The 27,980-nt window shown below is 41.9% G+C and overlaps 2 protein-coding genes across 2 annotated transcripts in view; both read right to left on the bottom strand.

The window, feature by feature from the left end:
- The window catches only part of LOC311061170 (integrin beta-1-like), a gene marked incomplete at both ends in the record, with an annotated part of 34,425 nt that extends 29,964 nt beyond the window's left edge, over positions 1–4,461 (bottom strand). The window contains one exon of the mRNA XM_084079727.1: positions 4,425–4,461. Coding sequence (XP_083935853.1) covers positions 4,425–4,461 — 37 coding nt within the window. The remainder of the gene's footprint in view (positions 1–4,424) is intronic.
- On the bottom strand, positions 4,458–24,956 carry LOC311061169 (integrin beta-1-like; the record flags this gene model as incomplete). The annotated part of the gene is made up of 15 exons (XM_084079726.1): positions 24,898–24,956; positions 24,693–24,759; positions 21,227–21,312; positions 18,569–18,800; positions 17,848–18,018; positions 17,341–17,567; positions 17,052–17,207; positions 16,771–16,866; positions 16,552–16,641; positions 14,988–15,128; positions 14,649–14,851; positions 12,842–13,101; positions 12,515–12,737; positions 6,491–6,732; positions 4,458–4,513 (listed from the first exon to the last, which is right to left on the bottom strand). The coding sequence occupies exons 2-15, from the start codon at positions 24,757–24,759 to the stop codon at positions 4,458–4,460; spliced, it is 2,250 nt and encodes a 749-aa protein (XP_083935852.1). The 5' UTR covers positions 24,898–24,956.
- Positions 24,957–27,980: the final 3,024 nt, after the last annotated feature.

Genomic DNA, 27,980 nt, shown 5'->3' with positions numbered 1-27,980 from the left:
TGAAATTAAAAAAGACCATTAGGCCTACTGTATCAAAGGTAATCAACAAACTATACTATAAAAACTGGTCAAACATTGGCCAAATCGTCAAATAATATAAGAAAGATGCTAATAATTTGAAAATATTCAATATAAAACTATTTTCACAATATCAAACCGTCAAAGAGTCAAGAGTCAAACCGTGAGGTTCCCAGTTCGATCCCGGGCTCCCCCAGAGTTAGTGTCGAAGTGTCCTTGAGCAAGATGCTGAACCCCTAATTGCTCCCGATGAGCAGGTTGGTGCCTTGCATGGTTTCCTCCGCCATCGGTGTATGAATGTGTGTGTGAATGGGTGAATGTAATGCACAATCTATGTAAAGCGCTTTGGATAAAAGCGCTATAAATGCACCATTTATTTTGTGCACGTATGTAACTGGCTGTAGTTTTGTTCATATAGCTTTACATGGGTATGTCATTGCATGAAGTTTGTCATTTTGTGGGTTATTATGTGGGGTGGGAGCGGCCATTTTACAGGAGAGCTTTTGTTTTGTATTTTGTCCTCTGTCTGTGTACTATGGATGAATTTGTTGTACTCTTCTGTTTATTGTATTCTTCATTACTTGTGCTAAGGACCCCCTCAAAAAGAGATGATGTATCTCAAGGGGTTTATCCTTCTAATAAACTCGCACACACACACACACACACACACACACACACACACACACACACACACGCCCGGATTGGGCCTGTAATTCCGGCCGGGAGTCATACACCCTTCCAGGCCACCCTCCCCAAATACTAGGCTACTGTATATGAACGCGAACGCGCCTGCCGCCCGTACTCACACACATGCCTTGCGGCACTGACAGTGCTTCAGACCATAACAATAGTCAATTTTGTCTGAGATGTGTCCTGTCAAAAAAAAACTAAAAATACTAACATATAGGCCTACAGTCCCACACACTGTAGGCCTACAGTAGTAGTCACTGTCTGCAACACTCACTTCTACTGTACAGTATGTCACAGGAGCAATGCACATGAATTCAACAGTTACAGCATTATTCCTTTCCACATTGGCTAAGTAATCACCAAAAATCATTATTCCGTATACCAACAGTCACACAAAAGTTCTATATCCAGTCCAGTTACGGGTCCATTTGGTTCCATTTGTACACTCTCAGAGTTATGGGGGTCGTGGAAATCTGAAATTCAAAAATCTAAGAACTACTGTGCTACACTAAATGGAACAGAGCCTTCATTAGTATCACTGGTAACACCTGTGAAGGAAGTGATAATATGGCTGCTGTGCATAGAGCCTATATTCAACAAGAGTAGAATAACAGTAAGAATAGTAAACGTATACAGTATAGGCCTATGTCAAAAGCAACGTTCAATTTGTGCAGTGTTATTTCAGTAACATTAAAAGTTGACGTAGTCAACCCACTCAACTATAAGAGACTAGTAGGTTTTATGTTTGTGATGAGAGACCTAATACCACATCTACTAGCACTAAATGGAATAAGCTTTGACAGTAACAATTAGCCCAATGCCAAGGTTATTTTTTACAGCTAAACATTCAGCCAGTAGTGGAAAAAGTACTCAATTTGAAGAAATACTCTTTAACAATTAAAACTCTGGAATTCAAAATGTACTTGAGTAAAAGTACAAAAGTATTGGAATCAAAATGTACTTAAAGTATCAAAAGTAAAAGTACTCATTATGCAGGATGTCCCATTTCAAGTTTTCAAATATATAAAAATCTTTTGAAAATAGCACATCTACAAGCTCACAATGCATCGCATTGTGAGCTTGTAGATCTGCTATTTTCAAATCGCCGAAATGTATATAGGGCTGAAGTGGGTATGTATGTTTTGTAATAATAATCCAAATCTACAAAGTAACTAGTAACTAAAGTTTTCCAATAATTGTAGTGGAGTAAAAGTACAATATTTGCCACTGAGATGTACTTGAGTAGAAGTAAAAGTAGTGAAAATTCGAAGTACTGACAAACAAACAAACCACACAGGAAGACAGCTGAGGCATTGATACAGGTAAAATAAGTATAACTTTTATTCAGCATTCACCAGGTTACATTGACAGTTAATGGATACAATTCATCTTTTCAGATTATATTTGAACAACACACTATATACGTTACAAAAGATTGATAATTGATTTTTGAGAATTATTTTTCTGAACAGATAAAGCACATCACACATTATTGTTACACCTCTGATTTTGTGGATATTAAGTTTCATAATCACTTAAAAAAACAGAAATCTTGGTTGAACACTCAGCACATCATACTAGGAGTTCAATAAAATCACTTCACATGGGTTTTTCTTTTCTTCCTTGTAAAACGAAAGAAAGAAAGAAAGAAAAGCACAGAATTGTTGTATTTCATGCCTCAGTTGGGAGGACCATGGGGAGTATGGGGAGGATCCAGCATAGTATCAACAGTGTGTGTGTGTGCTGTGTCCCTTCTGATACCCAGAACTATCCCTGAACCGATGGTCAGATTCTTTTAGAGAGAAGCGTTTCTCCCTTTTCTACCTTAGTTAGTGCTTTTTGTTTCATTTTCTCCAGGGACTCCAGGGAATGCGATCGATGTAGCGTGGTTTGCGTTCAGACTTCTCTCCCTCAATGAGCAGGTCAATGTACTCTGGAGTAGTATTTCTGTAGAATTCCCCTTTTTATGTTTTTTTTCTCCTTTTTCTTAAACCAACCTCCACCAAGCTCACGGTTAAAGTTTCAATTTTTTTATTTCAAAACAATATGGCAACATAACATTCAAACACCTATGCTTTTTTTTAAGTAATAACTTTACGGGTGGATTCATGTACATTTCAGCCATGCATTTTTGATACTGCATTCTTTTACTTATGAGGCTGATTTAAAAATACCGATTTGTGGATTTTTTTGGACAAAATCTGTAGGAGTACTGTCAACAAAATTGTTTTGCACAAATCGGCCTCCTGGTGGCGCCATAAAAGGCCCATGTGAAAAAATTGGGGCAGAGGTTCTGAAGTGGCATCCAGGGAGTGTGTGCGCACAGTTTCGCTGCGAACAAGCCAACGGTGCTGGAGATTAGCTGTACATAAAATGACGCGCGCGCACACACACACACACACACACACACACACACACACACACACACACACACACACACACACACACACACACACACACACACACACACACACACACACACACACACACACACACACACACACACACACACACACACACACAGCCTGGTAAACCCTCCCTCCGGAAATCTCATTTCCATTGGAATCAAATGGAAATGCTTCAGATCCATAGGCGTAAATACGTAGATGCCGGATCAGGTTCACCTTGATCAGGTTGAAGTAGCTGCAGTCTCGCTGGCATGTGTCCTGCTTCTCACCGCCCGGCACAGTCTGTCAAACAACCAATTTGTCTCTTACTTCAACAACATCATCAACAACAACATTTCCCAGTCAGCATCCATCGGCATACGGTGTGTGTACAAAAAAAAAATATATAAATATATATATATATATAGCTGTGTAAAAAAAAAAATATATATATATATATATATATATATATATATATATATATATATATATATATATATATATATATATATATATATATATATTCGTCGGTGTCCAGCCGGGACCAGCTAACTCCATTTTCAGTTTTTTTTTTTTTTTTTTTTTCATAAATCAATGCCATTGAACCCCCTTTACATCTGTGTAAAGTTCTTTTTTATAATAACCTATGAAAAGTATTAAAAAGCACCTCTGACGAAAACTCCCAACTCCATTGGATCCTCAAACTGTCCGTCAAAAACAAACAACTCCCCCCTCCTCTCATGCTCTCCACTGCTGCATACTATATATACAGGGTTTTTTGCCAATTGTCAAATATAAATACTACAGATTTAAAAAAACGTAATTCAGACTTTTTTTTTACCAATTGTCAGATATAAATTTGGACAGTTTTCACTGTGTAATTTCAGCGTTAAACCAATATGCAGGATGTGACTGAATATCACTCATGTCAGACTGCATTCATGCTTTACCCTCCACCTTTAGCAGAGACTTTAAGTGAACAGTCATTTGCTCTCGGCTCTGGTCACCGTTATGCGGGGTGTTTTCACCAACCCAGTGACTGGAAGGTTTAGGCAACACACAACACACAACAGTGTAATAATAAAATGTTGATGGATAGGTAAATGCGACTGTGGTTGTTATTGTTAGTGCAGTAGGCTACAGATTTGATAGGCTACAGATTCTATTATTCATGAATGTATTTTTGATAGGTCTTTAGTGCAGAGGGAGGGAGGGGAAAGCACCGGAACATACCGGATAGTGCTGGGTACGGGAACCTGAACATCACTTGTGTGACACATTGTCAAGCGCGATTGAACCCCTGATCTCCAGACTGCATTCATGCTTTACCCTCCACCTTTAGCAGAGACTTTAAGTGAACAGTCATTTGCTCTCGGCTCTGGTCACCGTTATGCGGGGTGTTTTCACCAACCCAGTGACTGGAAGGTTTAGGCAACACACAACACACAACAGTGTAATAATAAAATGTTGATGGATAGGTAAATGCGACTGTGGTTGTTATTGTTAGTGCAGTAGGCTACAGATTTGATAGGCTACAGATTCTATTATTCATGAATGTATTTTTTATCGATATGCCATTTATTTATTGTTGGTGTGCCATGATTGCTTTTGTTAAATACATTTAGTATTGAGTATTGAGGCAGAATTGTTTGTTGTTCTCAACTGTAGAAGAACAACAGTGGTAACAGTTAGATCCATGGATGTTTCCAATGCATGTTAAAATAAAAGTTGTTTAAGTACAGCATTCAGCTTGATCTATACTTAGTATATGAGGATGGCGCACACCATAAATAGCTGATCTCCAAGCTCACAATGCGTTGTGATGTGTTGTGAGCTTTGAGATTCATTGTCAGCTGTTCTTATCAATGATGGACAAAACCTCCTAACTCCACTCAATGATGGACAAAACCTCCTAACTCCACTTGAGCTGGATTTGGGTAAAGTGGTGATAATATAATGACACATGCAAGTATCTGATAATATATAAAGTCACAATACCAAGTTTGATGAGGCAGTATTGCTTTGTTTTAAAAATATAAGGTTTTCTTCATATTCTAAAAAATGTATATTTTGTTTTTCATTTCCTGAACAATTACCATTTTGGAGTTAGCTGGTTCTGGCCGGACAGCATTTTTTTTTTTTTACACAGCTCTGCACGTTGTTAGCCCCACTGTCGTGCCACAGTGTGTCTCGGCCTCCTGGTGGCGCCATAAAAGGCCCATGTGAAAAATTTGGGGCAGAGGTTCTGAAGTGGCATCCAGGGAGTGTGTGCGCACAGTTTCGCTGCGAACATGCCAACGGTGCCGGAGATTAGCTGTACATAAAATGACAGAATGACACACGGACACGCACACACACACACGGACGGGTGCAAAACATACTCTCTCGCCATGCCTTCGGCCTAGCGGAGACAATAAAGGTGATGATGATGATGAATGACTGGAAATGTCACATTTATATACTTCAAATCCATAGACGTAAAAAAACGCCGCCTAGGGCATTGGTTCTCAAAGTGGGGTCCGGGGACCCCCAGGGGTACTTGAGAGAGTTCCAGGGGGTCCCCAGCTAAATGATAGATTAGGCACCAAATGGACCCTTATGGATCTGTAACTCTGAGAGTGTACAATTGGAACCAAATGGACCCGTTAGGGTCCATTTGGTTCCAATTGTACACTCTCAGAGTTAAATTGACATAGATTGTACAATATAAATTGCGGTCCAAGTGATAGAAATGCCACTAAATGGGGGTCCGTAGCCCTAATGCATGTCAAACCGGGGGTCCTTGAAATTAAAATGGTTGAGAATCACTGCTAGAGCCGTAAAATTCTTCTCTTATGGGGGTCCCTGGCATATCTTTTCAAATGCGGGTCCGCGGTCTAATAAGTGTCTATTTGGGGGTCCTTGGCACGAAAAAGTTTGAGAACCACTGGCCTAGGGCACCTTGCCATAATTCCACTGTAAGAAATATGCCTCAGTTGTATGTACCTGAGACTAAAAATGTTTTTCTGTTTTACAATATAATCATTACCGTTATTATCTAAGTACGATAAGGTGTTTTGATATGAAAACCCACATTTTTATTTAAACAACCATCATGAAATAACTTCATGTCTAACATTTGTAGCAAACGAAACCGCTTGAAAATCGGTAGAGAATTCCGCGAGTTATGACGATTCGCAATGTGAATTGACCTCCTGCTTCCATAGACATATATGGGGCATACATACATTAGGAGTCACAGCTTGCTCTAACCAATATGGCGGCACCGCAACCGTTGACATGTCGCTCCAATGACCAGCAACCCAGCCAATGCGGTATCGTCCAGTATATGCTTGCAAATCTCCTAGCGTCAAACATGCCTACATTTTCCATAATGCCTTGGCACCGGCACTCACCCTGCAGCGTTTCCACCACGACGACCTCCTTGGTGCCGTCGTTCCGGATGCCGTAGGTGTAGTAGAACCAGCAGTCGTTGGCGTTGTCGCGCTCCTTACAGTGGGCCAGGGGGAAGCTCTGGTCGTAGGGCTGGGGAAGCCCGTCGCGGTCCTTCACCTTGATCAGGTTGAAGTAGCTGCACTCTCGCTGGCATGTGTCCTTCTTCTCACCGGCCTCAAACGCCCGGCACTGGACACAGTCCCTGTGGAGAGAGAAAGATGTTTTCGTTTTTTAATTGAATTAACAAGATATCAGTAAACCCAGCCTAAATTATCAGTCTGCGGGAGGGCACATATGGCCAAAAATGTATACAGTAAATGCACAAAACAGCGTTGATAGGTCTTTAGTGCAGAGGGAGGGAGGGGAAAGCACCGGAACATACCGGATAGTGCTGGGTACGGGAACCTGAACATCACTTGTGTGACACATTGTCAAGCGCGATTGAACCCCTGATCTCCAAATCTCAGGGCAGACCACGCACTGCCACCGAGCTGGTAGTTTATTTATTGTGGCCACTCAAAATGTACTTTCTCATTTATATTTTCCTGAAAACTGCTAGAATTCCACATTCTGAAACATATGAAATATAGCTAATGTCTTGACGTGGGACATTATTCTGACTCCCACACACATTTTGACGGTGAGAGTGAAATGGAAAAATCTGTAAAAATTGGATTTTGGCAGTAAATGCCATCTTGTCATCCAATCTGCCAGATATAGGCTCTATTGACAGCAGCCATATTATGAAGGCATTCACAGGTGTTGCCAATGATACTAATGAAGGCTCTGTTCCATTCTGGTCAAACAGAGTCAGGGTGCTGATATTGTGTGCATGTTGGCCCACTGGAAACACTCTGTTACACCAGTGGGTCTACAGTTGGGGTCTAGGGACCCTCATGGGCTTCCAAATGGCCCCTTACAGGTGTGTAACTCTGAGAGTGTACAAATGGAACCAAATGGACCCGTAAGGGTCAGCTGGACCAGAGCCGTGGATGAAAATATACATGCATAGAATAATATGCAGGTATAGAATTATACAGAATATAAGAATAGACAATTCCTCAATGTGGATGGCCACATCGTTATCTTTATAGTTAACATTGTTGTGCAAGGCCATTTATTCCTGAAATAGTGAATGAATGCCAGGATGAGCAAACTTACATTTATGAATTTAATCCTGACCTGTCCCTCTTTTTGCTCGTACAGTCCCCAGAACCCCAGTACAAAAATGTATTCCATGAAGTGTAGATGTGTGTCAAAAAGGAAACGTCGCAGCCGAGGGGCGCACAGAACGGTGGATGCATATTTATAGCAGAAACAGCTTCACATTTAACTATAACCGTACTCATTCAATTCTGAACCGATTCTTAAAATGTAAAATTCTGTATTAGCTGTGAAGGGTCTTCTTTCATGTGTATCAGTCATGATTGTTTCACCATCAAACAATATTAAGCAAAAAAGGAAATATCGGCGGGTCCTTCTTCTCCATCGCGGTGCTCGCGCACCTCTCGTCCTAAAACACCCTCGCCCCAGGTCTAATCCGGCGGTCTCGGCCCGTGAAAAAAATGGGGCAGTGTGTTTTAGGACGAGTGTTCCGTTTTCCACCCGTTTCTTTTCTTTTTCTTCGTCCCAGAAGTTAACAATGTTAATATAATCTTTGTCACAGTCATGTTTTCGGCATGGTTTCGGGTTTCAAGCATTGTTTGTGTGGCTACATGTGGAGGAGGATCATGTATACGTCACGGGAGAAGGGGAAAAAAACAAAAAAAACGTGTACACGTGATGCGGAAGTCTGCCGCGGAGGAGCTGTTGAGAGCGGTCGAGCGTACACTTGATGTACACTCGCTCAATGCGGAAGTGGAGAGCCTCCTCGCCTCCTCCACTCGACTCCACTCGCCTCCTCCAAGAAGCACATGAACAATTGGACCGCGACTACTTCCGGTTCGAAGTAGGAGTGACCGAGTGGGAGTGAGCGAGTGGCCGAGATTTTCGGTATTGGAATTTGGCTTATATAGAGACTCACTTGTGCTCCGTGCAGACTCCAGGGCAGGTGGGACAGCTCTCACAGGTGGGGCCCTGGAACTTGGGGTTGGTGCACCTGCAGACGCCACAGTCACAGGTCCCACGGCCATTACAGATCTGTCCATTCTTGGCCAGACAGGGGGACTGGTCCAGGGAACAGTCACAGGCACTTCCGGTGTAGCCGGCGTCACAGATGCACACTCTGCAATCACAGCGTCCATGTCCTGAAAGAGGAGAGACACAAGCAGAGGAGAGGAGAGGTGAGGAGTGTTGCAAAGCAAACCATGGCAAAAAAAAGGAGTCGCACAAAGCAGTCCAGGCGGCTCACCTCCACAGAGCTTGTTGTTGGAGCGGTCACAGTTGAAGTTGTCACACTCGCAGAACTTGCCACTGTATCTCTCGGTGTATCTCTCGGTAGGGTTGTACCGTTTCTTACACGCACAATGGCCACAGTCACAGTCTCCATTGTTGCTGCAGATATCTCTGCCGTTGTCTTTGCGGCAGTAGTCGTCCAGATCTGGCAGATAGTCCAGATCCTCCTCGTCGTTAATGCATTCGCACAGCCTGCCAATACGACCCTCATTACACCTGAAAGAACAAAATTAAATACACTCAAGTTACATATGAGAGCATAGAGCAGACCAGAACATAATACAATCTTAAATATATACAAGGAAATGTAGCCTCACGTTCACTATTATAGAATGAATGACAGACAACTCGAGACGAGTCAAAGTCAAATACTACAAGACACATGGGACAACATAAGAAAAACCCCAGGATTGTACCAGTTCATATTTACAAGACACGTTTACATAATAAGAGACACCACCAGGACATACTGTATACTGTACCAGTTCATATTTACAAGACATAACATAACAGAGACCACAAGGACAAATACAGGACCAGTTTTCTAATGGAAAAGACTACAAAACCAAGACATCAGCATTGACATGAGATTAAGTGAGTTATACTTATGTTATATGCACAATGTAAAATCAAGATACTGTAGACTCTATGGAGAATCTGACCTTCTCTCTTAGGCTGAGAGCGGAACAATATGCGAAGAACTGGAAGAAATAGACTTCTTACTGTTTGATGAGAAATGTAACTCATTGATTTATTGATAAATAAATAAAAGAAAAGACTGTAATCCGTTAATATGTTAACCCTTGTGTTTTAACGCCCACCTCAACACAATTTTTTATGTCTTTTTGTTTGTCTTTACTTTATTTATTGTCCGTCCGTCCGTCCGTGTGTCCGTCCGTCCTGTCCGTCTGTTAGCAGCTAATCTCTGGTACCGTTGGCCCGGCCGCTGCGAAACTATGCACGCACACTCCCTGGATGCCAATTCATAACCTCTGGCCCAATTCTTCAGATTGGCCTGTTATAGCGCCACCAGGAGGCCGATATGTGCAAAAAAATGTATTGATACTACTCCTACAGATTTTGACCAAACATCACACAAATCGGTACACATTATCTCTATAGTCATGTGATCAACACGGATTTATCCGATTTTCCATATTCCATCCTGATTGCCTAAGATTGGCTTCCAAAGTTTGCAGGATTGGTCCATTTTGAAAAAAATGCCTCAAATCATGAACGCAGCCTGCGATTTCCGTGAAATTTCACACGCACATTTCTATTAGGTCGAGGAAGAAATGCCACCCTTTTCACATTGGCCTGTTATAGCGCCACCAGCAGATCTAATTTTGCAAAACATATTTTTGGAACAAAATGCCTCAAATCATGAATGCAGTGTCTGACTGCAGTGAAAAGCCCTTGAACAAATGGCACCCTTTTCACATTGGCCTATTGTAGCGCCACCAGGAGGCCACAATAACATACCTGACCTGGCGGAGACCTGCGCTGCACTTTTCTAGTTTATTTTCATTTCATTCTCATATTTGTCTTTTTGTTTGTTGAATTTTCTACCTGGAAAATAAGTTACAAAAAAAACAATGTAAAACCAATCTATTAAGATAGCCCTGAGACAACTTTAACCGGGATTCAGTTGGTCTGTCTATTTCAAGGAATATGGTCAGGTGGTCCTATCATCTTTCCAGATCAATGGGCTATCAGTGGACAAGAAACATAAGAATGACACTTTTGCCTTCATTCATTCTTACTTGCAGACTCCACATTCAAAGGTTCCGTTGCCTTTTTAATTGAATTAACAAGATATCAGTAAACCCAGCCTAAATTATCAGTCTGCGGGAGGGCACATATGGCCAAAAATGTATACAGTAAATGCACAAAACAGCGTTGATAGGTCTTTAGTGCAGAGGGAGGGAGGGGAAAGCACCGGAACATACCGGATAGTGCTGGGTACGGGAACCTGAACATCACTTGTGTGACACATTGTCAAGCGCGATTGAACCCCTGATCTCCAAATCTCAGGGCAGACCACGCACTGCCACCGAGCTGGTAGTTTATTTATTGTGGCCACTCAAAATGTACTTTCTCATTTATATTTTCCTGAAAACTGCTAGAATTCCACATTCTGAAACATATGAAATATAGCTAATGTCTTGACGTGGGACATTATTCTGACTCCCACACACATTTTGACGGTGAGAGTGAAATGGAAAAATCTGTAAAAATTGGATTTTGGCAGTAAATGCCATCTTGTCATCCAATCTGCCAGATATAGGCTCTATTGACAGCAGCCATATTATGAAGGCATTCACAGGTGTTGCCAATGATACTAATGAAGGCTCTGTTCCATTCTGGTCAAACAGAGTCAGGGTGCTGATATTGTGTGCATGTTGGCCCACTGGAAACACTCTGTTACACCAGTGGGTCTACAGTTGGGGTCTAGGGACCCTCATGGGCTTCCAAATGGCCCCTTACAGGTGTGTAACTCTGAGAGTGTACAAATGGAACCAAATGGACCCGTAAGGGTCAGCTGGACCAGAGCCGTGGATGAAAATATACATGCATAGAATAATATGCAGGTATAGAATTATACAGAATATAAGAATAGACAATTCCTCAATGTGGATGGCCACATCGTTATCTTTATAGTTAACATTGTTGTGCAAGGCCATTTATTCCTGAAATAGTGAATGAATGCCAGGATGAGCAAACTTACATTTATGAATTTAATCCTGACCTGTCCCTCTTTTTGCTCGTACAGTCCCCAGAACCCCAGTACAAAAATGTATTCCATGAAGTGTAGATGTGTGTCAAAAAGGAAACGTCGCAGCCGAGGGGCGCACAGAACGGTGGATGCATATTTATAGCAGAAACAGCTTCACATTTAACTATAACCGTACTCATTCAATTCTGAACCGATTCTTAAAATGTAAAATTCTGTATTAGCTGTGAAGGGTCTTCTTTCATGTGTATCAGTCATGATTGTTTCACCATCAAACAATATTAAGCAAAAAAGGAAATATCGGCGGGTCCTTCTTCTCCATCGCGGTGCTCGCGCACCTCTCGTCCTAAAACACCCTCGCCCCAGGTCTAATCCGGCGGTCTCGGCCCGTGAAAAAAATGGGGCAGTGTGTTTTAGGACGAGTGTTCCGTTTTCCACCCGTTTCTTTTCTTTTTCTTCGTCCCAGAAGTTAACAATGTTAATATAATCTTTGTCACAGTCATGTTTTCGGCATGGTTTCGGGTTTCAAGCATTGTTTGTGTGGCTACATGTGGAGGAGGATCATGTATACGTCACGGGAGAAGGGGAAAAAAACAAAAAAAACGTGTACACGTGATGCGGAAGTCTGCCGCGGAGGAGCTGTTGAGAGCGGTCGAGCGTACACTTGATGTACACTCGCTCAATGCGGAAGTGGAGAGCCTCCTCGCCTCCTCCACTCGACTCCACTCGCCTCCTCCAAGAAGCACATGAACAATTGGACCGCGACTACTTCCGGTTCGAAGTAGGAGTGACCGAGTGGGAGTGAGCGAGTGGCCGAGATTTTCGGTATTGGAATTTGGCTTATATAGAGACTCACTTGTGCTCCGTGCAGACTCCAGGGCAGGTGGGACAGCTCTCACAGGTGGGGCCCTGGAACTTGGGGTTGGTGCACCTGCAGACGCCACAGTCACAGGTCCCACGGCCATTACAGATCTGTCCATTCTTGGCCAGACAGGGGGACTGGTCCAGGGAACAGTCACAGGCACTTCCGGTGTAGCCGGCGTCACAGATGCACACTCTGCAATCACAGCGTCCATGTCCTGAAAGAGGAGAGACACAAGCAGAGGAGAGGAGAGGTGAGGAGTGTTGCAAAGCAAACCATGGCAAAAAAAAGGAGTCGCACAAAGCAGTCCAGGCGGCTCACCTCCACAGAGCTTGTTGTTGGAGCGGTCACAGTTGAAGTTGTCACACTCGCAGAACTTGCCACTGTATCTCTCGGTGTATCTCTCGGTAGGGTTGTACCGTTTCTTACACGCACAATGGCCACAGTCACAGTCTCCATTGTTGCTGCAGATATCTCTGCCGTTGTCTTTGCGGCAGTAGTCGTCCAGATCTGGCAGATAGTCCAGATCCTCCTCGTCGTTAATGCATTCGCACAGCCTGCCAATACGACCCTCATTACACCTGAAAGAACAAAATTAAATACACTCAAGTTACATATGAGAGCATAGAGCAGACCAGAACATAATACAATCTTAAATATATACAAGGAAATGTAGCCTCACGTTCACTATTATAGAATGAATGACAGACAACTCGAGACGAGTCAAAGTCAAATACTACAAGACACATGGGACAACATAAGAAAAACCCCAGGATTGTACCAGTTCATATTTACAAGACACGTTTACATAATAAGAGACACCACCAGGACATACTGTATACTGTACCAGTTCATATTTACAAGACATAACATAACAGAGACCACAAGGACAAATACAGGACCAGTTTTCTAATGGAAAAGACTACAAAACCAAGACATCAGCATTGACATGAGATTAAGTGAGTTATACTTATGTTATATGCACAATGTAAAATCAAGATACTGTAGACTCTATGGAGAATCTGACCTTCTCTCTTAGGCTGAGAGCGGAACAATATGCGAAGAACTGGAAGAAATAGACTTCTTACTGTTTGATGAGAAATGTAACTCATTGATTTATTGATAAATAAATAAAAGAAAAGACTGTAATCCGTTAATATGTTAACCCTTGTGTTTTAACGCCCACCTCAACACAATTTTTTATGTCTTTTTGTTTGTCTTTACTTTATTTATTGTCCGTCCGTCCGTCCGTGTGTCCGTCCGTCCTGTCCGTCTGTTAGCAGCTAATCTCTGGTACCGTTGGCCCGGCCGCTGCGAAACTATGCACGCACACTCCCTGGATGCCAATTCATAACCTCTGGCCCAATTCTTCAGATTGGCCTGTTATAGCGCCACCAGGAGGCCGATATGTGCAAAAAAATGTATTGATACTACTCCTACAGATTTTGACCAAACATCACACAAATCGGTACACATTATCTCTATAGTCATGTGATCAACACGGATTTATCCGATTTTCCATATTCCATCCTGATTGCCTAAGATTGGCTTCCAAAGTTTGCAGGATTGGTCCATTTTGAAAAAAATGCCTCAAATCATGAACGCAGCCTGCGATTTCCGTGAAATTTCACACGCACATTTCTATTAGGTCGAGGAAGAAATGCCACCCTTTTCACATTGGCCTGTTATAGCGCCACCAGCAGATCTAATTTTGCAAAACATATTTTTGGAACAAAATGCCTCAAATCATGAATGCAGTGTCTGACTGCAGTGAAAAGCCCTTGAACAAATGGCACCCTTTTCACATTGGCCTATTGTAGCGCCACCAGGAGGCCACAATAACATACCTGACCTGGCGGAGACCTGCGCTGCACTTTTCTAGTATATTTTCATTTCATTCTCATATTTGTCTTTTTGTTTGTTGAATTTTCTACCTGGAAAATAAGTTACAAAAAAAACAATGTAAAACCAATCTATTAAGATAGCGCTGAGACAACTTTAACCGGGATTCAGTTGGTCTGTCTATTTCAAGGAATATGGTCAGGTGGTCCTATCATCTTTCCAGATCAATGGGCTATCAGTGGACAAGAAACATAAGAATGACACTTTTGCCTTCATTCATTCTTACTTGCAGACTCCACATTCAAAGGTTCCGTTGCCTTCGTGGCATATCGGGCTGTTGGGCTCTCCTCCTTTGGAGCACTGACAGTCGCAGATGAACTTGAGCACGATCTCCACCTCCTCAGTGAATCCCAGGGGCTTGATCTTAATGCTCTCTGCTTTGCCGTGAGACGGACACTTCTGGGACTCCACGGAAATCTCAAAGTACACCTGCGAAACAGAGGAAGATTAAAGCGTCATTACACTAAGTTTCTTTTCACCTTTCAGACAAACATCCCGAGTTGTTGTTTTTACAATGCAATCTTGAGTTCTTCCAATTCTTTCTGTTATTAAGATGAATTAATACCTCATCTCCAATGGAGATGTTGGAGCACTTCCTCCCATTGTCCCCGGTCCCCACCACACCGTTCTTACAGATGGCCTTGTATGTGATGGAGACTCCCTCAGGCAGCCTGCCGTTCTCCAGGATCACTTCAGATGACAGAGACTAGAACACAGAGAGAGGTTAAATGATACTTTTATTAGTGTGGTTGCCCTAACAGGGCAACCAGACTATAGTACTCTTCCCACTTTATTTCATGTCTCTTTCTAGATAAACAATACTTTGGCACGCTACTCCTCCCACAGTTACTTTGGCACGCTACTCCTCCCACAGTTTTTATCCCCCAATGATGTACCATATGTCAAAATGACCGTCTAAATCGGGAATTGTGCGCTTGTATTTTGCTAAGGGATTGGTTGTATAGTTCTATTGATATTGATTTATTAGTGCATTAAATTTCCCCATCCGCTTTAATGTAAAAGTGAAAAAACTCAAATTCAAGTATTTTTTTCTCAGACACCGTAAGAGCTAGAGTTACCAGATTTGGAGGGGAGGTTTATAATTTAGTTCGAAATTATTTAAAAAAATATCACACCATTCGGCCTCATGATGGCGCTATAACAGCCCCCTTTACGTTTTGGCCTGTAACTCTTGAACCGTAGGTCCTAAAATCAAAATTTCTTTTCACCTGGATTCCTTGGGTCACTACGCATCTCCCCATATAGGCCACGCCCATTTGCGTCAGGATAGATTTTCCGCCATTTTGAATTTTCTTCAAAACACACTTTTAGCTCCTTTTCCCACATATTTTGTCCAAATTTCACAAAAATCGGTACACGTGATCTATGGACCCATGCGATAAACATATCCAAACGGCATTATGATAGTCCTTACCGTTCTTCCGTAAATTGTTTCCAAAGTTAGCGGGAGGGACCCGTTTTACCAAAAATGTCAAAAATCACGAACGAAGCGTCCAATCGATCCCAAATTTTAATCACATGTCGAGGGTGATTTACTCAACGAGTCCCCAAAAGCATTTCCACTTTGACCCATAGGGGGAGCCACGAATGCGCAAAATGTCACCGTTTGATGCAAAAACATGATTTTTGGGGGGGTCAGTCCCTTCAAAATGAAACACAAGCGATCTCAGGAGTGACGTGAAAATGTAATTGGCGCAGTCTCCCACGGCATTCCTCCCGGCGTATTGCTCGAGTCCCGACCGGCGTCGGCGCAACCACACTTTGCAATTGCCAATTGCGACGCGTCTAGTTAACAATTGTTTTTCATCCAGCAACAAGTTGTTCCGCTGTGAGGAAAACCTTCTCCATTGGTAGTTGCGTATTTATCAATGGACCAGTTCTGAAGAAGGTACTATTAGCAGCATCCTGAGGTCAGGTTCATGCATTCCCTGCATTTACCATTGACGCTAAGGAGCATAGCGTGTCGAACTAGCCATGCCTTTTGATTTTAGTGTAGAATGCCATCTTGCTATTTTTAACATGTTCTGTAAAAGGACTAAAAGTAACTTTGTCTAGAAAAGCGCTATACATGTTCCTTGAACATGTGAACACACTACCGTTCAACTCACATTGTAAGCATCAATAATGAGCTTGATGACGTTACTGGAGTTGGAGGACAGAGTTCCCACAGCCGACTTGGGGATGAGATTCTTCAGCTCCTGTAAGGGACAGAACATGACATTTGATCACATCAACTTCTTTGCGATATCACACAAGTCTATAATCATTGGATGACTATGAAGTCTCAAGAGTGGGAAACAAGTTCTACATAAAGATGACAACTTTACCTTGTAAACGGGCTGGAACTCCTCTGTGACGGCAAAGATTGTCTGGATGTTGTGATCACTCAGCTTCTGCACCAAGTGTGCAATGGAGGGGTAGTCCTGTTATTTAAAAATAATTAAATGAATAAAATAACGAAATCAATAAGGGAACAAGCCAAACACTCAGCACGTACAAATAACACCAGTGAAAACACAGAAATTGTGAGAAAGAACTGAAGTGTCCATTATATATTAGGTAAGAATAACTTGTTTACAAAAACTATACTCCGGTATGAAACACATACATAGTAGTGGCTCATGGTGTACACGTTGTTCTCCAGGTGACATTTGCCATTGTTGGGCAGGACGATGCCACCCAGCTTGCCATCTCCGGCGAAGTGGAAACCAGCGTCGGTGGAGATCACCAGCAGACGAGTCATGTTCCTCCAGCCGATTTGTTTCTAACAGGACCGAGACAGACAGACGCTTAATTTAGAGTTCAAGTCCGACAAACAGAGGGCAACAGTGTTCCTTAGCTTAGCTAATGCAGTCCAACCAACTACATACTCCAGTGTGTAACTGGTTCCTTCTCACCTCGCAGACAGCCACCTGCATGATGGCGTCAATTAAGCCTCCCTCAGGAGAGTCCAGGTTCCCTGAGATCTGCTGCTGACTGACCAGCTTGTTGAACTCGTCTCCTTCCTTGGTGAGGCTCAGGACGTTCTTGTAGCTGAAGGGGCGGGTGCAGTTCTGATTGCCTGTGCAGGGGTTGAGGAGCCCGGTGGGCGTGGTGCTGTTGTTGTCCACAAAGGAACCGAACCCTAAGAACAACAAAGGATTGTGTTTTCAGAGCTACTGTGTTTGCAAGATATTGTACTGACGTACTGTAGAAGACATTTCTCCTGCTGGAATATATGCTGGGGTGAAAGCAGGTTACATATAAGAAAGAGAAAGTTCATGAGTTCATTTTGTATCAATGATTTATGGCCATCACATGCTTGAACTAGTAGGCTCGCCGATTACATTTCTTGATAAAAAAAAACGATTTCATCCAATTTCATTTATTGAAACCATTTAAATATGAGTTTGAGTTGCTCCTACCGATCCTGAAGTCAGAGGCGATCTCCTGCATTTCCCTCTTGAGCTCGGTTCCCAGGTTCTTGGCGTTTTCCAGATCGTCCTCATTGGAGAAGGACAGGTCCATCAAGTAGTACAGGTCGATGGGGTAGTCCTCGGCACGCTTGAACTTCAGAGAGAAGGTCTGAGGCTCACCTGGTCGGAGAGCGATGTATGCTATTTACTGACATATCTCCCAAAGACAACCACTGTTAACTACTGCCTCTGTCCTTCTAAAATATTATTTTCTTTGATCTTGCATTAACGGTCATTAAAAGACATTTTTGAGAATTACAGATTTGCATTTTTCTCCTTCATCCCAACTCATCTAGACTTTTGTTATTCTAACACACTGATAATGTGGGAAAACTTTGTTCAAAAACAGTGTGCAGAAAGCCAAACATAATCCAACTGATCTTTATGCTTTATGACCTGCATACTTGATTGAAGTATTTAACTTTAATTTTAGCTCACTCCATGTTCTTCCTCTGTGCTGCTCCCCAATTCCCTTGGGATTGTCTGTTCCAAAAAACATCTAAATAGATTTTTCACCTCTGTTTTATTGTGAAATATTTTGCTGTTGGCTGGAAAAGTGCCCAGTTGTCATTGTTAATGTTATTAGCATTACCATTATTGTTAGTATTGCTAACGATTACTTTCTGCTGCCAAATGTCCCCAAAGGGACTGATAAAGATGTCATCTTTACCAGATCTGAGGGTGAGGGTGAGCTTCTGAGGCTGGATCTGAGTGATCTGTTCAGGGTCTAGTTTCTCAGCCACGTCCTTCTTGCGGAAGCTGCGGTTAGTGACAGGTTTGTCCCTGACAACAACCTTGCTGCCGCGTGGGTTCTCGATCGTGGTCACGTTGCAGTTCTTTTTTATCAGGGATGCCAGGTCGTCGCAACGGGCCAACCTCGACTCGTCCTGGTTGAGGACATTCTGTTGGTTGAGGAAATTCTGTTGTCAGAGAGGAAGAAGAGAGTGACACTGTGAGGGTCAAACAAAGTGTTCAAAGTCAATAGAGATCATTGGTCATCATCACATTACAACAGGGTCTCAGAATGTAGACGGAAGGAATAACTGTTCTTTGTTGGGGAACAAGGGAGTGCGTCCAGGGGCGTCACGGCCATTCACTGTGCGTATGTCGCGACACCCTCACTCTCACAGATCCGTGATTTCATACCCCCCCACTTTTTGAAAAAATGAAATGTATATATATTTTTTGATAATAAATCGGTAAAATCAGGCAAAAATAAGAATTAAATAACCTAACCCTAACCCTAAAACCGAAATAAAGTAACCAAAACACGGAAAAAAAACTAACAAAATCTGCCGAAAAAACGCAACATTTTGAAAATACTTTTTTTTTTTTACATTTGACAGTTACAAATGTTTTTCACGCTTTTTCAAAAATAGCAGATATACAAGCTCATAGCGCGGCACCGAGTGCCGCGCTATGAGCTTGTATATCTGCTATTTTTGAATAGCCAAAGTGTAAAATAAGGGGTATAGTACACCGAAAGTCCACCCCCCCCCACCTTCTGAGAGCCGTGACGTCCCTGAGTGCGTCAAGAGATGCGTCCAACCAAAGGTTTTAAACCCTCAAAGGGTACTGGTCATCACATGATTTGCATTGCAGTTTTTCAGGAATTTAGACCATCTGATCAAAAAGAGGGAATAACCGTTCTATACCGGATTTATTTTTAAATCACTTCAGTTGCCATTTGACACAAAGTGTAACTATAGGTTTCTTTCACGTTTTGATTCTGCAGGCAAAAGCCAAGAAGAAAAGGAGGATAGTGTTTACTCTTCCAATTCACAGACTCTGTCTCTATGACGTTTTCATTCATTAAACAAATAATTTCCATTCCATTATTTGAAAACTGTAAACAAGGACGGAGTCACAGAAATGTTCTACAGATGCGACTCTTGGATCCAACATCAATGATATGCAATTCATTATTCTCGGACAGCAAGCATAAAGAGAAACAGATGACCAATAAGGTTAATTATGTGTATAGATTGAATGCACATGAATATGATAGCCCACAGGAGCACAGAGAGTCTGAGACAGTGCACAGAGTCAAAACAGCCTAATTCCCAGGACACCACATGACCTGAATAATCCTTTTTCTCAAACATTCATCAACACGATTAGATTGATTTTGAAGTTCAAATGACATACTGTTTATGTAGAAGAGAAATTTAATTCAATTATATCACATCATAATAACCAACATAAAACAACTTCACCAGTTAATTACCACCAGTCTGCTGGGTATAGGGATGCAACAATAGGCTCTATGCACAGCAGCCATATTGTGAAGAAATTCTCAGGTGTTGCCAATGATACTAATGAAGGCTCTGTTCCATTCTGGTGAAACAGAGTCAGGGTGCTGATATTGTGCATGTTGGCTCACTGGAAACACTCTGCTACACCAGTGTGTCTAAAATTGGGGTCCAGGGACCCTCATGGTTCCTTGAGGGGCTTCCAAATGTGTAACTCTGAAGGTTACATTTGTACACTCTCAGAGTTATTGGGGTCGTGGAAATGAAAGGGTCTGAGTACTACAGTGTGCTACAGTAAATGGAACAGAGCCTTCATTAGTATCATTGGTAACACCTGTGAAGGAAGTGATAATATGGCTGCTGTGCATAGAGCCTATTATATAAATAAAAACAATTACGGTTTCACCATTATTACGCGTATAAGTTATTCCACAACATTATGGATTTATAAAATCACATGGGCATTGGTAAATTAGAGGTTTCATTGTATTACAGTTGCTGACTTTCAAAACAAATAAAATACAAATAATACAGTATCCAAAATAAATTAGAATAATAAGGTTTATTTTTCTTTCTTTTTTCACACTGTGTTGATGAGCCTCTACAGTTATAGAACTGACATTTTAAATCACGATTAACCACTTATGCCCTATTTTACACTTGGCTATGTAGATCGGCTATTTTCAGTGTTGCGTAAACAAGTATGAAATAGGGCATAAGTGGTTAAGCCTTGTCTGTTAAAATGGCTGCTGTATCACGTGTACAAAAATGAACAGGCATATACTGTAATTTATCAAGACTTTCCTGACAGCCTTTTTTTCCAGGTGTAAAATCAAACGAGTGACATCTCTGTTACTCGCTTTGATGTCAGGAGCTAAAGAGGTACAGGCAGGCTCGGCAAACAGGAAACAAATACCAGTCTACAATAACACTCTGATGTCAAAATTCACAACATTCACAGTTGATAGCTGTTGTAAAAAAACCCCGACAAAATAGCAGACACATCACTCACAGACAAAATAACGATCACATCTATGATACAATAGTTAAATGTCAGCTTTAACAATGGAACTCACTTCGTCTGTGCACCATCCACACGTTTCAGAGACCTGGATACATTCCGCACATGAGTGTGCATTTGCCTTAATGCAGATACTCTCCTCTGAAATGAATACACAAACAATGAATGTATATGGAAACAGTATTATTTACCACTTGAACCCCTAGCGTTGCTATTCTGAGGGGAACGTTCACCAAAGATCGCTCATCCACAAGCTCACAACGTGTCGCGTTGCAACGCGTTTTGGGCTTGTAGATTGGCATTTATTTATCTTTTTTAACTCCATTTTTATCCCACGATTTTGTAACCCCATTTTTTACACCCAGTGCCAATTGTCTATGTAATCCTGGGCACTACCTTCCCTCTGCCAACCTAGGGAGGCCAGGGCCTCCTTCGATGCATGAGAGCCAACTGACCTTCTTATCACCTGACAGAGGAGAGTTTCCCCGGTAGGAAGTAGCGCGTGGAAGGAACACGTTATTCCAACCAGTTCCTTTCCCCTCCATCAGGCGCCCCGGCTGGCCAGGGGGAGGCCGTATTGTGACCAGAATTACTGCATGTTTTTGTGAGGGTGACCTACCCTAGGGAACACGGGGAGAACATGCAAACAAGATTGTCTATTTTTGGTCGAAGGGATTTGGCGTAGAGTGAAAAAGAGCGTACCAAGTACAGTTTCAACTCCAGTCAGTTTTACTAAGTATAGAGGGTTTAAGTTAGCACTCACTTCATTTGAGTGCTAACTTCGACACAGTCTGACATTTGACACAGTCTGAGTTGCTGGCAGTGAAAACATTTTATGGGCTACCTTCCAATTTAAAGGAGATGAGTCATGCTTCAGGCAGTTTTTCCAAGGAAAAAAATAATAATATTGTCATAAAACTATAAATGAGTAAGTGATAGACGTGCACAGATAGACTCTAGGTTTCGCCCTCTGGACAAGCAAGTGCCCGTTTGAACGTTTTTTTAATTTACAGTTTACAGTTTGTTTGTTTTGTTTTGTTTTTTACAGTGTAGCCTTCATGTCAAGGTCCCCCCCAAATTGACACTCATCAGCCCGCAGACCCCCATTTGAAAACATAAGCCAGGGACCCCCATAAGAGAAGATTAGGGACCCCAACTGTAGACCCACTGGTGTAACAGAGTGTTTACAGTGAGCCAACATGCACAATATCAGCACCCTGACTCTGTTTGACCAGAATGGAACAGAGCCTTCATTAGTATCATGGGTAACACCTGTGAATGTCTTCATAATATGGCTGCTGTGAATAGAGCCTATTGGGGTCATTGAGAGTTCAGAGTGCCCACTTTTACTTTCGCTTTAGTTTTGACCAGTGTGCTAGTGGTTAGAACCAGTAGCCTACTTTTAATGTTTTTGCAGACATTTTAGCAACAGTAGGAGCCTGGATTCCCAATGTGAATGAAAATAGCATGTTCAAAGTTTGTCAGTAAAAGAAAGGTGGACATTGGCAATGGACTGAACAATATGCATTCATCCTATTATGCCAAGAGGCATGTAGCTCTGGTGGAGAGGCACTGACCACATTTGAACTGAAGCCAAACAAAAAGACAAGCTGACTCTCTGATTCCAGCAGCCAGTAGAACTTAAATACTGGCTGATGATGATGATAAGGATGATGATGATAATGATGATGATGATGATGATGATGATAATGATGATGATAAAAAACAGGGACACCAGGTGTTGCCTTTGAGCCCTTTGGAGGTGTCGTGGGCCTATCAACGAAACACCAATGAAGGAGGGTGCCCACCTTAAGACCCCAGTGAAGTGTTTACCTCTACCCCACTCAATACCAAGTGCTGATTAATCTAAGGGATTGTGCTATCTAGTCATATGAGCTCAGCATTGGGCGTAGCTGCATTGGGAACTCCTTATGTGGTTATGGCTGCAGACATTCAGTCCTCCCTTTAGTCAATTTTAATATAGGATAGGATGACAACACACATATTGCTCACACTCATATTTACCTGTACAAACAACACCAGCATCTTGACTGTGTCCACAGCCGTGGTTAATTCCAACATCCCAATTGTAGCACTGTGAAAGCTGTGACTCATAGCCTGAACACCTGACACCATCCAACATGTTTCCAACACCCTGTCCGAAGTGGGCTTTCCTTGGTGCTGACACACGATCTGTTCCACAGCCTAACTGTCTACACACAACCACGGCATCAGATCGATCCCACTGATTATCACACACCGTCCCCCAGCTGTCACCGTAGTACACCTCCACTCTGCCTGAACAGTTGTCTGAACCACCGACCAGCCTCACTGAATAATCAACTGAATGAGAAGAAAAACATTAAAAGATGACAAAGAATTGTAAAACATAGACAGTGCATTTTAGCTGTGACTTTGGATGAGTCCACTGACTGATAGTGAATAATGCTCAGTTCAAGGTGGTATTTCAATCTTCTGTACAGGTACATTAAGAATAGTAGTAGCCTACTTATTTATGTCGTATTGAATTGTTACAGTAGTTTTGCAGAAAACAACCTGTTGAATATTATGAAACATCAGACAGCATATGGCTATTGAAATAAATACAATTACGACGTACAAGCTGTGCCTGTAATAAATCTCACACTACTAGGCAGTCTGTGGTTCCACGTGCCACACGAGATGCCCTTTCTTTTTCGCTTTCACTCAAAATGTCTGTGCACGCCACTATGGTAGGCTACCATAGTTTACAGCGGATCATGGTTAGGAAAAAGCCAAATTGACTTGGATTCTAATAGTTTAATAATGAGGCGCATGCTACAGCCCAAAGCAGGCTCTATGCACAGGTGTTACCAATGATACTAATGAAGGCTCTGTTCCATTCTGGTCAGACAGAGTCAGGGTGCTGATATTGTGCATGTTGGCTCACTGGAAACACTCCGAAATGGCCCTTTACGGGTGTGTAACTCTGAGAGTGTACAAATGGATTTGGTTCCATTTGTACACTGTCAGAGTTATGGGGGTTGTGGAAATTGAAATATCTGAGAACCACTGTGCTACACTACATGGAACAGAGCCTTCATTAGTATCATTGGTAACACCTGTGAAGGAAGTGATAATATGCTGCTGTGAATAGAGCCTGTTGAACAGTATATTCAGGTGTACAGTATTATAATAATCTGAATGGCGGCTGTGAATGCGGTTAGAAAGTGTTGCATTGCCTCTACGACAGATTTTGATTTATTTCATGCCCTGGTAAATAAACAAGCTTGACTTCTATGATTAGTAATCTCAGACAAATGGGTATCATGCTGAAATGGGTAGCATGTTATGATGAATATAGGTCTACAGGTAGAGTATCTGTAGATTGTACAGTAGACAGAGACACAGGACGGAGAAGCTAGAAAGAGGTTGATGTGACACAAATCAAGAGCTGGAAGTACCAATAATTGTAACTAAATCGTGTGATATTTGTTGTCAATAAAGAAATGTGTCATATTAAAATGTCTTCTGCATCTTACCTTGTTGTGCCCTGCTGTTATGAAGGACTGATAATAATACCGATATCAAAAGTAACCGGAATTCCATCTGTAAAAAGACACAAAAAGCATAATAGGGTTAGTAAAAATACATAAACTTCAATTCCTAGATTACCACTGTTACAAAACAAGCAAAAAGCCCATGTGTAGGAAGGACTGCAGTCCAAATTGCAGTGTCTCACAGTACAATAATAGCCCGCCCCAGACAAACAGCCTCAATAATGGAACTGTGGTCACATGTTTGATGTTAACGTGATTCCTGAATGAGCAGCTTCCTCACTCAGAGCAGGTACCAGTCAACAACATGTAAACAGGAACCTGGCCCAGAGTTACTATGCCAATGCCGTATGCAGGGCCAAGTACAGAGCCAAAGGTCAAGTTTACACTGATGATAGTGCTGTCAAATAAGTATGTGGCAATGTATAAAATCTATGAAAAAGTTTAATCTGCAGCACAATTTTATGCAATATGTAGAGGGGGTCCCTACTTCACCCCTCTCTCAGCTAAAGGTAATGTGTAAGCAAGTTTCATGGCTGTCGGCCAAACGAGGCATGACTTATGCCTGTTTAAAGTTCGCATTTGCAGAAAGTTTCATGCACATTGATCAAAAATCCCAGGAGGAGTTGATTTTAACTGCTTTTCATATATTTTCTGAGTTAAATCACGAGCCAAATTTGACCCGCTAACACCAAGTGTATGCAGGTTTCTAACAATGCAAGGTTCACTAGGTTCGCTCTATACAGCCTATGTGTCTCCTGTATGCTTATCTAACATAAACGTCAACGTGAATTCTAGGAGCCCCATACTCTGTGATATATTGTTGCAATAAGCAATTGTACTGTTATTAAGTTCTTTAGACCACAATGTGCCATCTAATACATTATCAGCACTATTATCTCTCAGCTGCTTATCAAACCTGAGTAATATGAATATTTAGTTTTCAGCATGATGGTCCAGGATATCGTTGTTTAAATCATATAAAGTAATGCTCAAGATTTTAGCACATCTCACACACAACTAACACAGATTACACCAAACTGATGCTTAAGTTATCAATACATTCAGAGTGAATTTGCTACTGTTCTCTAATTTGGTTGAGATTATAAGAATTAAGTGTTTAGTGACTTACCGTGTTCTCTGTTTGCTCCGTAACAGAAGGAGAGGTGCATAGGCTGTTCACTGTGCACTGTCTTTATAAAGCCTGACTGCCTTTCTGATCATGGTCACATGTACTGTGTGTGTATGTGTGTGTGTGTGTGTGTGTGTGTGTGTGTGTGTGTGTGTGTGTGTGTGTGTGTGTGTGTGTGTGTGTGTGTGTGTGTGTGTGTGTGTGTGTGTGTGTGTGTGTGTGTGTGTGTGTGTGTGTGTGTATGCGCGTGCGTGCGTGTGTGTGTGTGTGTGTGTGCTTGTGTGCGCATGTGCGTGCGCACGAGTATTGTATTTCTATACTTATGAGGACTAAATTTCCCCACAAGTATAGTAGAATTTGAGAAATAGACAGAGAAGACCATTTGTTTCCCTGGTCCACACAAGACAAATGGTTGTGATTATTACATATTTTTAGAGGTTTACAATAAAACAAAAATAAAATCAGGTTGGGGTTAGTGTTAGGATTAGGCATTTAGGTTAAGCCGATCTACAAGCTCACAACGTGTCAACGTGTTTTACAGATTCAGGTCAGGATCAAAAGAGACACCCCAGTATTGGTTTTAGATAGCAGCAATAGTAGTGAGAATGAAACACAAGAACAGGCAAGAGTGTGAGAGAGGTAGGCCTACCGAACACACACACGAACGCACGCACACATTTTTTATAAAAAATGCTGCAATTTCTCGTTGCCAGCCATCTTACGATGTGTTTTATTTATTCTTTTCTGATGTCCATACAAAGGGTTCAGTACTGTCTCCACTAGTCAACCATAAACTGTTTTACATGAGACATGCGGAGCTGGATACAAAAGTAAATTCTTACACTACACTGCTCAAAATAATTAAGGGATGAAAGTGTTCCCTACATTTCTTTGAGCAGTATATATTCTATAGGCCTACTGTACATGAATTGGTCATAATGACCTGGTGGCTTCAATTTCTTGCAATATTTTTGTAATAAAAGATTTAAAATGTCATGCTTAAGCGGCGACGGGACGCGTGCGGGTCGGTCCAGCCGGCCGTGTGTGTTTGTGTGGGGACTCGCTCGCCTATTTGAGCTGTTGCAGGTACCAACCCTCACTTTCCATCCCTGATATACTATCTGTGCACAGTGCATAACCCAAACTGCATAATACTTTCTGTGCTCATATCCCCCGACGGGTATGGTCTAGTTCCAGATAATCCTCAGAAAACTGTTGAAATATAAACATTTGAGGAACTGGGGGTGAGTGACATGGATTTCACAGCGGTTGTGTAAATAAACAGCACACAATCATCTGTGCTTCCTCCAGCTTGAACATTGAACATTGCACCGGCTTCTGATACTATCAATGCACTGTTTAATTACATAATAATTATGTTTTGGTTGTTGTGATCACGTTTGTCTTGTTTTTTCTCTGTTGTGTTAATCTTCTCTTTTGTTTGTTTTCTCGTTTGTTTGTTTTCTTTTTTCTTTTTTTCAAATAGTTCAAAAAGACTAGTCGATCTACATCGACACGTTGTGAGCTTGTAGATGGATTGATTCCATGTTTGTTTGCTGTATGGGTTGTACTGTATATGTGCAGTAGGTCTACAGTATAGATAGGTTTCCGTGCGACGTCATCACAGAGCAGAATGCGCAATCTGCGCATGCCTGGGGTAGAACGAACCCGGAAGCGCCGTTCACTCTGTTGTTGTGTTCGGGAGTTAGATAGGCATAATGCTGCTATTATAGGCATAATAGGCATAATGCTGCTATTTTATACAAATAAAAGACAAACAGATCCAACTTCAGACAAATAATTTTCATTGAGCAAACAAGATATTACAAACTGCATAATTTAATCTACTTTCATTAAACCCGGTGAAGACCATTTCTTCACCAATGCAGATTTGACCAGAGCTGCGGTGGGGTAATAGAGCCCTCTATGGGCTCTCCCCTCCACTGCGCACGCATCTCACCACTCAAACAGAGAGCGTCTCCTTTCAAACCCCAATGGTTCTATTGAGCCCCCCGCCCACAGGAGTAGCCCAATTCTCTCACAAATTGCTACAAAAATCGCTCATGAAAAACTATATAACCTCCTACATTTAATTTTCCACCTTCACATGTGTCTCCTTCTCTAATAATCAAAAAGTGCTA

The sequence above is a fragment of the Gymnoscopelus microlampas genome (genome assembly GCF_963454915.1).
Source record: "Gymnoscopelus microlampas genome assembly, chromosome: 15".
Taxonomy (NCBI): Eukaryota; Metazoa; Chordata; class Actinopteri; order Myctophiformes; family Myctophidae; genus Gymnoscopelus; species Gymnoscopelus microlampas.
The sequence above is the reverse complement of the archived record's forward strand: the minus strand, read 5'-3'. Positions and strand labels throughout refer to the sequence as shown.